We start from the raw sequence: 13,750 nt of genomic DNA on the forward strand, positions 1-13,750 counted from the left end.
TTAAATAATGAAAATTTGGCTCCTTCCAGTGTTAGTCCAATTAGAACAAGAAATAACACTGAAAACTGGTTTGGGAAAGTTTTCTCAAGAAGAGAACCAAAGTCAAGTGGATTGACCAATAACTTGCAGCATGGTCAAGAATCAACCTCGATACCAAGTCCAGAAGTTTCAGGTTTGAGTCCAATCCCGGAAAATTTCTCAAATGAGCTTGATTTACCTATTGCACTAAGAAAAGGAACTAGAGAATGCACTAGGCGTCCTCTATATCCCATGTCCCATTTTGTTTCTTATAAAAAGCTATCTCCTTGTTTCCGTGCCATTGTTACTCAACTCTCACATGTGGAAATTCCAAAGAGTATTAGAGATGCATTTTAGGTACCCGAATGGAAAGTAGCTGTTTTAGAGGAGATGAGGGCTCTGGAGAAGAATCAGACATGGGAGGTTATAAATTTGCCAAAGCAGAAGAAAACTGTTGGGTGCAAATGGGTATTCACGGTCAAGTTCAAATCTGATGGATCACTGGAAAGGTATAAAGCACGTCTGGTGGCCAAAGGTTTCACTCAAACCTATGGCATAGATTACTCTGAGACTTTTGCACCAGTAGCTAAACTGAATACTGTACGAGTTCTTCTCTCAATTGCGATAAACTTGGACTGGCCGTTACAACAATTAGATGTCAAGAATGCCTTCTTAAATGGAGATTTAGAAGAAGAGGTTTTTATGGATCCTCCACCCAGTTTTGAAGATAAGTTTGGTTCAAAGGTGTGCAAACTGAGGAAATCTCTCTATAGGCTAAAACAATCACCACGAGCATGGTTTGAGAAATTCACAAGCTCGGTAAAGAGACAAGGTTATTCTCAAGCCCAGGCAGATCACACACTCTTCTTTAGAAGATCAAAGGAAGGAAGAATTGCCATCCTTATTGTCTATGTGGATGACATTATCTTGACAGGTGATGATATTCTAGAAACGGCTCGGTTGAAAAGGTGCTTGGCAGATGAATTTGAGATCAAAGACCTCGGGAACCTAAAATATTTTTTAGGTATGGAGATAGCAAGATCTAAAGAAGGAATACTAGTCAGCCAAAGAAAGTATGTACTTGATCTTCTCGAAGATACTGGAATGAGTGGGTGCAAACCAGTTGATACTCCTATTGATCCCAATGTAAAACTCGGGAATAGTGAGGGTGACAGTGTTGATACCACGAGATATCAGAAGTTGGTTAGAAGGTTGATTTACTTATCACACACTAAACCAGACATAGCATTTGCTGTGAGTATGATAAGCCAATTTATGCACTCCCCTCAGAAAACTCATATGGAAGCTGCCTATCGAATCCTTAGATATCTCAAGGGGTCTCCGGGAAAAGGATTAATGTTCAGAAAACATGACAACCGAACAATTGAAGCCTATACAAATGTTGATTGGGCTGGATCCGTGAGGAGGTCTACAACTGGATACTGTTGTTTTGTGTGGGGAAACCTAGTTACATGGAGAAGCAAAAAGCAAAGTGTTGCTGCCCGTAGCAGTGCAAAGGCAGAATTTTGAGCAATGGCTAATGGGCTATGTGAGTTAATTTGGTTGCAGCAAGTTATAGGAGATTTTCAATTAACAATAGAAGCTCCAATGAAGCTTTATTGTGACAACAAGGCTGCTATTAGCATTGCTAATAACCCTGTTCAACACGATCGCACCAAACATGTGGAGATAGATCGGCATTTCATCAAAGAAAAACTGGAATCCGGAACTGTGTGTTTACCCTTCCTGCCAACATCTCAACAGATAGCTGACATTTTAACCAAGGGGTTATTTAGACCAGGGTTTGAATCTTGTATTAGCAAGTTGGGTTTAAGAGATATCTATGACCCAACTTGAGGGGGAGTATTGAATTATGTACATTAATTAGGAGATATTGCTTAAATTAGGAGATATTGCTTAAATTAGAATAGCTAGCATATCTTTCCTAGTTTAGGGGGCAGTTCCTATTTTTTAGGAAAGATCCTAGGAATATCTTGAGGATAGTTTCCCTATCCTAGTAGGTTTCCTAGTTTCCCGATTTTGTTAGCCACGGGACCTAGGTCTGTTGTACACCTATTTATACTCCGGTTTTCTACCAATTAAATCAAGAAAGGTTTTATATTTTTCCTCAGAAACTTTCAAAAGAGAATGAAGGAATAATTTTAGCAAGGAATTAGACATATTTTGGGACTTTTCGAAATCAACTTGGGCGCCAAAATAAAGAAAATACAAAGAGGGCATGTTTGAAAAAGAAAGGAAAAGAAAAGAATTCTTCCAAAAAAAAAAAAAATTTGTCAAGCACTGCAGCTGCAGAGCCAGCAGAGCGCGCCCGCACTAGTCACAACACACAGCAGGCAGCAGCAGAAGCCAGCGCGCGCTCGCGCTAGCAGTCCGCGCGCAGAGAAACACCACCCGAGGGCACTGCGCAGCCGTGCCTCTAGAACAGTGCGCCCGCGCGCCTGCAGCACACCAAATAGTCGCGCGCAGCCCACGCACCCACCGCTTGCTGATCCAATATCTGCCGACTTGTTGACCATGAAAGCTCTGTTGGACCCCGAATTTAACCCTATTTGACCCCAACTTAGAAACCTATAAATAGGGGACTTTGCGATTGAATTAAGAGTCCATTCTCATATTTTTCTAGCCACCTTTTAGAGAGAAAAAGAGGGAGAAGAAGGAGATTTCTTCAAAAATTCAAGGGAGATTCATTCACGTGAAGATTTTTCCAAGAATTATCAAGAGTTTATCTTTTTTCTTTCTTTCTTTGGAACTCCATATGTTTCCCATTTATTTTTCCTCGCGTTATTTTGCAATTATGAGATGCTAGATTTCTTCTTGGTTAAGGGTGATGTTGAAACCCTAGACATGGAGTTTATGTTAGAATGATTTGATATTGTTTCCAATTTCTCAATAGGAATCGTTTATGTTCTTCAAATTTAATTGCTCATGATTATTTTCTTATTTTATTTGGGTTCGCAACAAATTAGGATTTGAAAATTATCCATTGTTAGATTAGGAATACTTGATCCATAATTGTCTTGAGTTTCTAATTATCGGTAGCGAATTGTGATCAATAATTGCAGCAGTTTTTTATTCGATTGCATGAAGAACATAACCTAGGTTGAATATTTCGAGCTTGCTTGTTTATTGCCTAGATCAACCTCTTTCTTAACTTAATGCTTCCGTCGAATTGAATCTAGAGAGCTTGTTCTAGATTATTTGAGGGAAAGAGATTAAATAAAGAGCTTATTTTATTTAACGACAAACTAAGGAATGATTGGGATAACAAAGCTTATTGTTATCTATGGTTGGTGATTTCTATAGGAAATTAGGAATTTTATCATTCATTCAACATAGTTTCATAGTCTAATGGTGGAGATTGATCCATTAACTGTCTTTTTGTAATTGATTATTCCTTATTTACTTTCAAGCATTGTTTTATTTAATTTCTTGTTTAATTTTAGTTACTTTAGTTTAGAATCCAAAACCCCCTTTAATTTATTCGCAAAATTTATAACTTGTTAATTAAGATTAATCCTCTGCGGGAAGGATCCTTACTCATTGCTAAACTCAATAACGACCATATAAGTAAGTAGATAGTGAACCTGTCCAACATATCTTCGTTTGCCAGAAAAGAGAGACAAGTCATCCATACGGCCAGTTATGCAGTTTTATTGGGTGCGTTTGGAATTCGTTCCAAAATGTTTTTGTTTTTTGTATGAAATTTTCGTTTTCATTTTCATTTTGGAATCATTTCTGAATATGCGTTTGGTAGTTTTATTCCGAGATTGTTTTCAGTTTAAAAAAAACTGAAATTGTGTTTGGTGGTTTAATTTTTAAAAACATGTAATAATATTTAAAATAATAATATATTAAATAAACATGATTATATACATGAAAACTGCAGAGGAAGTGGGAAGAAGAGTGGGGGTGGCTGCCGGGGGGGACCAGTCGGAGAGGGGTGGGGGCAGTGGGGAAAGAAAAATGGAAACTGAAAACGATCCTCGATCGTTTTCAGTTTTTGTGATTTTTTGAGAATAAGTACAAAAACGTTTTTAATTTTTGTTTTTAGAAAATGCGGTGCCAAACGCATTTCTGTGTGAGTTTTCATTTTTTAATTCTTGGAAAACGTGAAAACCGTTTTTGGAAACGATTCCAAACAGACACATTGTTTTAACTAGCTTTTTCAGTAACAATGTTCCAGATATGTGTAAACAAACAAACTCGCAAACACACGCACAACTTTTTCTTGGTACAAGAGATGCAATAGTCTTAGAGCACACTGTAACAAGAAATAGTACATCCCAAAGAGCCAATTAACAGAAATATGTATGTGAAAGCAATAAGTAGGAGAAAGTAGAATGCTACCTTCAAAACATATATTTTCTCCTTCACGGTCACAATCCAACCATAAAACCAAATAGCCACAACCACGAGCTTCTTGATTTAAATGCCTACATATATGAGCCTTTACACAAATAGAAGCAACCAAAATATATATCAAAACACAAAATCCTTTTTTTTTTTTCACAACCAACATCACAGAACTCTTAAAGGGTAAAGCAAAAAAGTTCTAAAAATGAAAAAATGAACAAAGTTCAGTGCACCCAGTGTCAATAAGCAAGATGACAATGCGCCATCAAAATGCATAATGAGAATAGTTTTGCCAATCTAAAAATATATCACTCAAATCAAGATCCAATTACATATACACTGTTAATTTCTTAATATAAAACTATTAAGCAGGGGGAAAATCTATGCATTTTGCCAACTGCTTTAGTAAGAAAAAATTCAGTGGAACAAGAAGATTGTGCAAGAGCTTTGCATAATAAACAAATAAATCGTAAGAGATATGCATAAGAGAGAGAATAGACGCAAATAACCAAAAAGTACCTTCGGGTTTGCTTCATTCTTAACAATTGGAGCTTCAAAAAGATCCAGAGGATCAGTTAACGCCCAGTCTTGATATTTTTGAGGAAAATCCACACTAAATGCACAAACAAAAGAAACATTATTGTGGGAAAATATAACTAACTCGTTATACTCTTTTCTTTTTCATGAATGATGAATGAAATATCCACTTAGCAAAAACAGAAAGACCAATCTAAAGAACACATTTTAGTGAATTACTAAATTGGAAGTAAAATCTAGTTGATAATAGTTCTTTTTCCATTCTTTCAATTGTATATGAGAAGCAACAACCTGAAAATATGCCCAATCACTGATGTTACTTTATAATGTGCTTGGAATCCCAAAAAAATCCCATCAAATTCATGGACGTCTGTACTACTCCTCCTCGTATTCATCTGGAGAAAGAAGATATAACTCAAACCATGTATAGAAAACATTTAAGATGATGATGATTATGATGATGACAATAATTATTATTGTTTTATTTTTATTATTATTATTTCTTTTAATAAGAAAACGACTTTTATTGATCAAAAGCAATTGATTATAAAAGGGGAGGACAAGGTATCCTCACTAATAAGTCAAAACAGAGAACACACAACCAACAATCAAAAACCTAACACACCGTTATACTAAAAGGAGCAAAGAAACCATTTAAAGAAATATGGCAAAAGAGAAAAAAGCATAAATGACATAAAGCATATATTTGCAGAGAAAATAGAACTAATCCAAATATGTAAAACTTTATAGCCTTCTTTTTCTGATGAGTTTTACAACATGTCAAAAACGGTGTCAACGGGTATATTATATTCCCCAATTTGTGAAAAGGTAGTTATGTAAATGAAAAATGCCATCTATATAAGGAAGATAAAGAAGAATTAGCAATCCTAAGCGAGTACAGCATGCATATTATCATTATCCTAAGCTTCAAAGTACCCATCACTGCAACTATGATTCTGCAAAAACCAACCTATTTTTTCTCTCCTCATAATATGGCCATACCATCCATGTTAATATATCCGGACAAAACCCTAATAAATTCAAATAGATAAGAGCAAGCTGACTAACAATACACGACAAATTCTATTGTCTGTTTGCAAGAGGGGGCGTCTATTCGAGTATTTGTCCTCTCTTAATCAGATTATGCATATATTGTGCCTGAAAATACTTCATCAACCACTTTTCTGTTCTTGCACAAAAGTACCAAAAGAGATGACGCAATATTTTTGAGAAGAATACTTTCATGAAATAGAAAGCCATATGATATCAGTCAGCACCATCCTCCCACAACTGTTAAGGAAATTTCAAAATAAAATATACTTCTCCAGCGTCTCATCCTTCAAAGAGCTCTAAAGTCCTCAATATATGACAAGCCAAGTCAACAACAACAACAACAACAAGCCTTAATCCCAACTTGATTGGGGTCGGCTATATGGATTTCACTTTTCCACGCAGCTCTATTCGAAATTAGACTTTCCTAAAGGCCAAGATCTAGAATGTCATTCCTAACTACTTCGATCCATGTAATTCTTGGTCTACCCCTCCCTCTCCTAATATTAGGTATAAGAATGTCCTCCCAAGTACGAACTGGTGCTTCTAGCGGTCTACGTTGGACATGCCCGTACCACCTCAAGTGGCCTTCGCGCACCTTATCTTCTATTGATGCTACATCTACTACGAATAACTTCATTCCTTATGCGATCCATTCTCGTATGGTCACTCATCCATCTTAACATACGCATTTCTGCCACACTCATCTTACATATATGTTGTCTCTTAATGGCCCAACATTCACTACCATATAACATAGCTGGGCAGATTGCAGTCCTATAGAACTTTCCTTTCAACTTAATAGGCATCTTGCCATCACATAAAACTCCCGTAGCATTCTTCCACTTAACCCACACTACCTTAATCCTATGTTGAATATCCTCTTCTATATCTCCTTCGTATTGCACTATAGACCCAAGGTATCTAAAATTCCTAGATGCCCCAATCTCCACACCATGTAAAGAAATTCCATCACTCTAATTACTTGAGTTACTAAACCTACAATGCATGTATTCAGTTTTCGTCCTACTTAACTTAAATCCTTTCATCTCGAGAGTCTGTCTCCACAGTTCTAACTTACAGTTAACTCCTTCCCTATTTTCATCAACTAAAACTATATTGTCCGCAAAAAGCATACACTAAGAAGCTCTATCTTGGATTTCTTTTATCAGCTCATACATCACAATGGTGAAAAGATAAGGACTAAGAGCAGATCCTTGATGAAGGCCGACCGAATGGGGAACTCTGCCGTGTAGCCTCCAACAGTTCTCACACTCGTGACCACCCCATCATACATGTCCTTAATTACCTTGATATACCTCACATGCACTCCTCTCTTTTCTAGCACCCACCATAAAACTTCTCTCGGTACCCTATCATAAGCCTTTTCTAAATCTATAAAGACCATATGTAGATCCGTCTTGGCTTCTCTGTACCTTTCCATCAGCATCCTAAGAAGAAAAATGGCTTCCGTGGTTGATCTGCTTGGCATGAAGCCAAATTAGTTACCTCAGATGGTAGTTGTGGCCCTTAATCTCCTTCAATAACTCTCTCCCAAAGTTTCATAGTGTGGCTTATTAACTTTATGCCCTTATAATTGTTACAATTCAGCACATCTCCTTTATTCTTGAAGATGGAGACAAGAATACTTTCCTCCATGCATCAGGCATATGCTTCTTCTTTAGTATCTCGTTAAAAAGCTTAGTGAGCCACACAATTCTAACATCTCCTAACGCCATCCAAACCTCTATTGGAATATCATATGGCCCACATGCCTTCCCTTTTTTTCATTTTCCGTAGTGCAGTTTCAACTTCCGAGACCCTGATTCCTCTTGTATACATCACATTAGGTTCTCTTTGTGACCTAAAATCGTCAAACTCTATCGCATGATCATCATGACAAGCCAAGTCAAATCCTTCAAAATACTAATAAACAAGCAACCCACCCTTCTCAAGTATTTAATCCCCTATTTTACAAAGATGAGATTGCATAGAAAACAAGCCAATTCAAACATTCCATCTCCATTCGAAACAACTCCACAACATCTACCACCCTTTGTTATCATTTCTACCTCTTCAAGGTAACTTAGCCATCCTATTCAAGAGTTCGAATGCTAGTATGCTAAATTCCCTTAAATTTTAACCATAACATCATCGTAAAATGGAAAATCATCCAGAGAAAATAGATAGAATATCGGACTAAATATCATGCAAAGCATGACATAACACAAGTGCACAGACATTTTATAAAAAACACATGAAGACAAATGTTGGATAAGTTTCCAAACATTTCATAGGAACATGAAAAGAGTGATTCCATCAACTTAATATCCTCCCTAATCTTTTGTGCGTAATCCATCCTACACATTCAGCAGTGAAATGAAACTAAATGAAATTCCACACTCCAAGCAAAGTTGAAAGAAAGGCTTCTTGCAAGAAGGAAGAACAAACAGAACTATCCTACTGACAAGTCCTAATCTTGTAAGCTTGCTCTTAGTCTGTAACAGAGCAACTGATCTTGCAGGAACACATACCTATCTTGGTCCACTAAAAACACTGGACACCTTTTCTTTGAGATTACTTTCAGCATCTGCACTGAAAATCTTTAGAATACTCGTCTCGTGCCAATAAGAAGAGGCCCGCGAAGCATTGTCATTTTCAATTAAGGATACATTAAATTTGATCTTCTATAAAATGTCACTCCTACAAAGTCGATTTCACTCAATAGTTCAATTTCCTCACAGTCACAACCCTGAACATGTGTAACAAGAGTATATCTTTAAGAATGCAAGAAGGGTATATCTTTCACCTCACAAATCGAGTTACCCAAATTCTTCCATAAAAAGCGCTATTTGTAACCATATCTCGCGGACTAGAAATTCAACAATAAAACAAATTATATGGTGAACTTAAGGAACATTATGCCGAATATCATCCAAATTTGAAACCTCCCCTTCACAGTTCCAACCGAACGCTCAACCGGATAAGTCACTAACATTCTTACAGTTAACTGTTAAATAACCCTATTACGAGCAATTGTTAGGACTCGTTAATGATATGTTTGGGAAGTTAGATTGGTTAGTAAGCTGTTAGATTATTGTAGTGGAGGTCGTTAGAGTATAACTAATTAGTAGTAATTGTTGTTAGTAGTTGGTTAGAGTGGGGTTAGTGGTATAAAAGGGGAATTAGCAATTTGGGATGGGGAGGTCAGATGATTTGAGATTTGGGGGTAACCCTTGGGGAGAGCTGGTGGTCTCTCGAATACCACCATTGTTAGGGTTTTCATTGTAATCTTTCACTTACTTCATCAATGCAGTTTTCCTTGTCTATTCAATTCCTCAATTCAAGTCCGGTTCATATCACAATACTACTCCTACAGTCCTACTCGTAGGAAATCTGTCTGATTCCAAGCAAACAAAACCAGAAAATTTGTTCACCTACCTCCAAATTTTATTCTTCGGAACACATTTCACACACAGTCCCACAGATTTTCTTGCGCTCCAAACAATAAATAACCTTAAAAAAGTGAAAAGAAAAAAACAGACTACAAATTCATTTCCTTTCTCAAGCACATTCTCGGCATCCAAACACAGAGAGGGAGAGAATTACTTGACCGCGAGAGAGAGCGGTAGCGATGGAGAGAGCGATGCTGGGCTTCTCCGCGACCTGCAAACGAAGCAAAAGACGATGAGGATTGAGAATCTGAACTTGTTCGTGCGAAGAGAGAGGAATTTTTGGCAAGAATACCATGAGAACTTTTGGACGAGCCATTGTTGAATGTTGTAGACGGAATTAAAACTTCGCCGAGAGACAAGCTTGCAGCTGATAACAACCGACTGAGGAGTGTCAAAAAAGCATTTGAATGATTTCTTTCTTATTTTTCCCGTCTCGATGGGGATCGTTCGAAAAAGAAAAGAACAATTATCATTTAAGAATATTTAAGTCTGGAGCTTTGGGCCGGCAGGCAGGCCAGCTGCCCAAATTTTTAAGGCTCGGTGGGCAGACTTATATATCGGCCCATTTAAAGTGAAAATTTAGGCTCAGCTCAGGCAGCCTGAATTTGGGTACCTCACCGGAGCCGGCCATCGTATAGGTGCTGTCAACCGCCGTCCGTTAGTATTTTATTTAAATTTTTCCGACCAAGCCCGATTTATCCAAATGCCCGACCCGCCTTACTGCCTGAAAATCATGAAAAACAGTCAAAATTTAGACCGTTGGTGCCCGACCCGAATTTTGCCTGAAAACTTGAATTTTGCCCGAATGCCCGACATGCCCGAGCTGCCCGAATTGCCCGAAAACCTGTCTAACGGCTAGTTTTTTGCCCGAACTCGCCCGAACCTGCCTGAACCCAACCCGCCGAACCTAAAGTAGCCGTCGCACGCCGAATTTTTTGAAAAAAAAAATCAATTTTTTAACCCAAAAAATTTTCTATAAATACCCCTCATCCCCCACACATTTTTCTCACTCAAACTCTCTCAATCCCTCTCAATTTCTCCCAATCTCTCTCAAGCTCTCAAATCTCTCTCACAATTCTTCTAAAAACTATCACATTATCCTAAAGTTCTCTCTCTCAAATTGCTCTTATTTTTTTATAATGGATCCTTTTGGTTATAGTGGTATTCCCGTTGATGCCCAACACAACGTGGAAGAATGACAATTTCCCACTAATGAATTTGTTACGCAGGAATCCGAGCCCTGCTGGACGTACTAGAGGTCGTAGTCGCAATGGTGGTGGGCATGGAGAAGCGGCGACGGCGAGTGCCAGTGCGACTGCGTCTGCAAGTGTTGCAACCTCTAGGAGGAAATGCTAGCGCACCTCGACAGTTTGGGATCAATTCGACATAATTGAAGAGATCGACAATGAAGGTAACACTAACCATATAGCTCAGTCTAAAAATTGTTTATCTAAATTATAAGGTGACAATATTCACGGCACCACACACTTGAGAAGACACTCCGAAAAGTGTCTTCAAAAGCTTAGCCAACCGGTGGTTTAACCACTTGAAAATACGATCTGCAAGTAGATCGTATTGAAGTTGCACGAATGATAGCTACTTTAGATCAACCACTTAGTTTTGTAGAGCATTCTAATTGGCAAAGATATATTAAGGTTGTACATAATCCTAATGCACAGTTCACTTCAAAAACTACTCTTAGGAAAGATTTATTAAAATTATTTAAAAAAGAAAAATAAGCATTAATAAATCTTTTACACTCGACTAGCAGATGCGTTGCGTTAACGGCAGATATTTGGTATGTCGTTGCCAATAAAGATTATTTAGTTGTAACCGGACATTACTTTAAAGGATTTGATTTAGATAAGAGAATATTAAGTTTTAAATGTGTTCTAGGATCACATAGTGTAGATTTAATATATAATATCATTTTAAATGTAATTGATGAATTTAGATTAAGAGATAAAGTAATGGCTATAACATTAGATAATGCTAGTGTCAATACAAAAGCAATTGAGTTCTTTGAAAATGATTTAAGTTTATTCGGTGACGGTACAATTTTCCACCAACGTTGTGCATGTCACGTAATTAATTTAATTGTTAAATCTAGTTTAAAAGAAATGGGTAATCACATTAAAAGAATTAGATATCGTCTTGCATAGATTCAAGGTAGTAACCAAAGACAAGAAGATTGGTTTAGGTTCTTACAAGTATTAAATATACCTCCTAGAGCATTAGCGTTAGATATGCCTATAAGATGAAACTCAACTTACATAAGGCTTCAACAACGCATCCCCTATAAAGATGCTATAACAAACTATATGTGTGCAAAAGTAGGAGTAAATCATATAGATGCATATGATTGGCAAATTGTTAAAGTTTTGTATCAATGTTTAGGTAGGTTCATGAAGTGACTCTAAAACTTAGTGGAACATATTATCCAACATCACCTTTAGCTTTAGAAAAACTTTTACGAATTAGTATTTTATTTAGCGAATATAGGGAGGACCCAATCTTAGTAGTTCATATCCATTCAATGGACAAGAAATTTATAAAATATTGGTCTAAGTTGCCTTTGTTGTATGGTTTAGGTACTATTTTTGATCCTAGATTAAAATTAGAAGGTTTAGAAAGTAGTTTAGATAACTTAAGTGAATTTTTAGGCATCAATTGTTCGGACCAATATCCAATAATAAAGGAAAAAATATTTTTGATCTATAGTAAATATGAGATTAGGTTTAGAGTATCTCCTAGAGAACAGGAACCGCAACAACCAGACGAAAACCCGCATTCATTCTTGAATGTTTTCAGGTTGAAGAAGAAGAAGAAGACAACTCAAACAGAAGCTAGGAGTGAATCTTCGTCAACAAGTGGCAGTGGTAGCGGCGGCGGCAGCTTCAACGAGCTTATGGCATACCTCAGTGAAGGCTTAGTAGTCGACGGTACGGCAGAAACATTTGACTTAGTTCAATGGTGGAGGGCACGAGCATTAACTTAGCCAATCCTAACTCGATTGCCAATGGATATATTTTCGATCACAGTCTCCACTATTTCATCCGAACAAGCCTTCAGTACGACACCCTTCCATTAGGTTGGATGTTTGGAAACCAGCCTAGAGACTGTGACGGATAGTGGGACTTCGAACTCCCCTGTTGAGGAGGTGCAACTACATCAAAAGGAAAAAGAATAAACCCTAGCAGAGGGAAGGAGGAGAAAAAGAATTATTTTTACACAAATTTGATATGTTAATTCTTTCGTTTCTTTATAGCACTAGTTTTGCAACGTGCTCCACATGTATTATCGTGTTGGAGACACTAAAGAGTTTATTGTTCACTGAATAATGACAAATATACAACTATTTAAGGATTTTTGAACTTATTTTTTTAACAAAAATATGTGTAAAGATAATAATTGACAAAAAAATTTAGTAGAGACACATTTAAAGAAAATTATTATAACCAACAAAAAATAAATAGGAACACATGCGAAAAATTACTCTCATAAAAGTAAAGTGAGGAACAATATATTTTTAAAAAATGTACAAAAAATATAAAATGTAAAAAAATTAAAAATAAGGATAAAAAAGTAAAAACAAAAAACAAAAAATAGGTAGGTGGAGGGACTGCCACGTGGCAGCCTAAAACACACAAAAATATAAAATGTAAAAAAATTTAAAAAAATAAAGATAAAAAAGTTAAAAAAAAAAAAGTAGATTGAGAAACTGCCACGTGGTAGTTCCATGAAAAAGAGCTTTGGCTCTTTTAGGTATTGGCTTAGTTTGGTGGTGCTGTAGATTTTGGAAAAATTACTTTTAGCTGTGCTGAAGGAAGAAACAGCTATTACAAAAAGTAACTGAGTGTTTGGTAAACTATAATTATAATAGCTGTGCTGGTTCCAAAATCAGTGTAATAACGTTTGGTAAATTATGAACTTAAATTGTTGTAGATAGTTAAAAATTACGACTATATTATATTATACTATAATATAATATATATAATTATAATATAATATATATTTATTATTATATTTAATATAATACAAACTATTATTATATAATATATTATATAATTATGATATAGAATATAATAATATTATTAAAATAATAATTGAAATAATTAAAAATAATGATCATATTATATTATATTATAATATAACATATATAAGTACAATATAATGTATATTTATTATTATATTTAATATAATACAATAAAACTATTATTAAATAACATATTATATAATTATGATATAGAATATAATAATATTATTAAAATGGTTAATATAATTACAATATTATAAAACATATTATAATATTACGT

The 13,750-nt window shown here is 35.9% G+C and overlaps 1 protein-coding gene across 1 annotated transcript in view; it reads right to left on the reverse strand.

Annotated features, from left to right (window-relative positions):
* LOC21402836 (DNA topoisomerase 3-beta) overlaps window positions 1-9,864 on the reverse strand; it is a 22,018-nt gene extending 12,154 nt beyond the window's left edge. The window contains exons 1-5 of the mRNA XM_010095581.2: window positions 9,727-9,864; window positions 9,589-9,645; window positions 5,221-5,324; window positions 4,912-5,005; window positions 4,387-4,486 (exon numbers count right to left, since the gene is read on the reverse strand). Coding sequence (XP_010093883.2) covers window positions 4,387-4,486; window positions 4,912-5,005; window positions 5,221-5,324; window positions 9,589-9,645; window positions 9,727-9,750 — 379 coding nt within the window. The 5' untranslated portion in view covers window positions 9,751-9,864. The remainder of the gene's footprint in view (window positions 1-4,386; window positions 4,487-4,911; window positions 5,006-5,220; window positions 5,325-9,588; window positions 9,646-9,726) is intronic.
* Between the last annotated feature and the right edge of the window lie 3,886 nt (window positions 9,865-13,750).

This window comes from Morus notabilis, unplaced genomic scaffold (genome assembly GCF_000414095.1).
Source record: "Morus notabilis unplaced genomic scaffold, ASM41409v2 Scaffold67, whole genome shotgun sequence".
Lineage (NCBI taxonomy): Eukaryota > Viridiplantae > Streptophyta > Magnoliopsida > Rosales > Moraceae > Morus > Morus notabilis.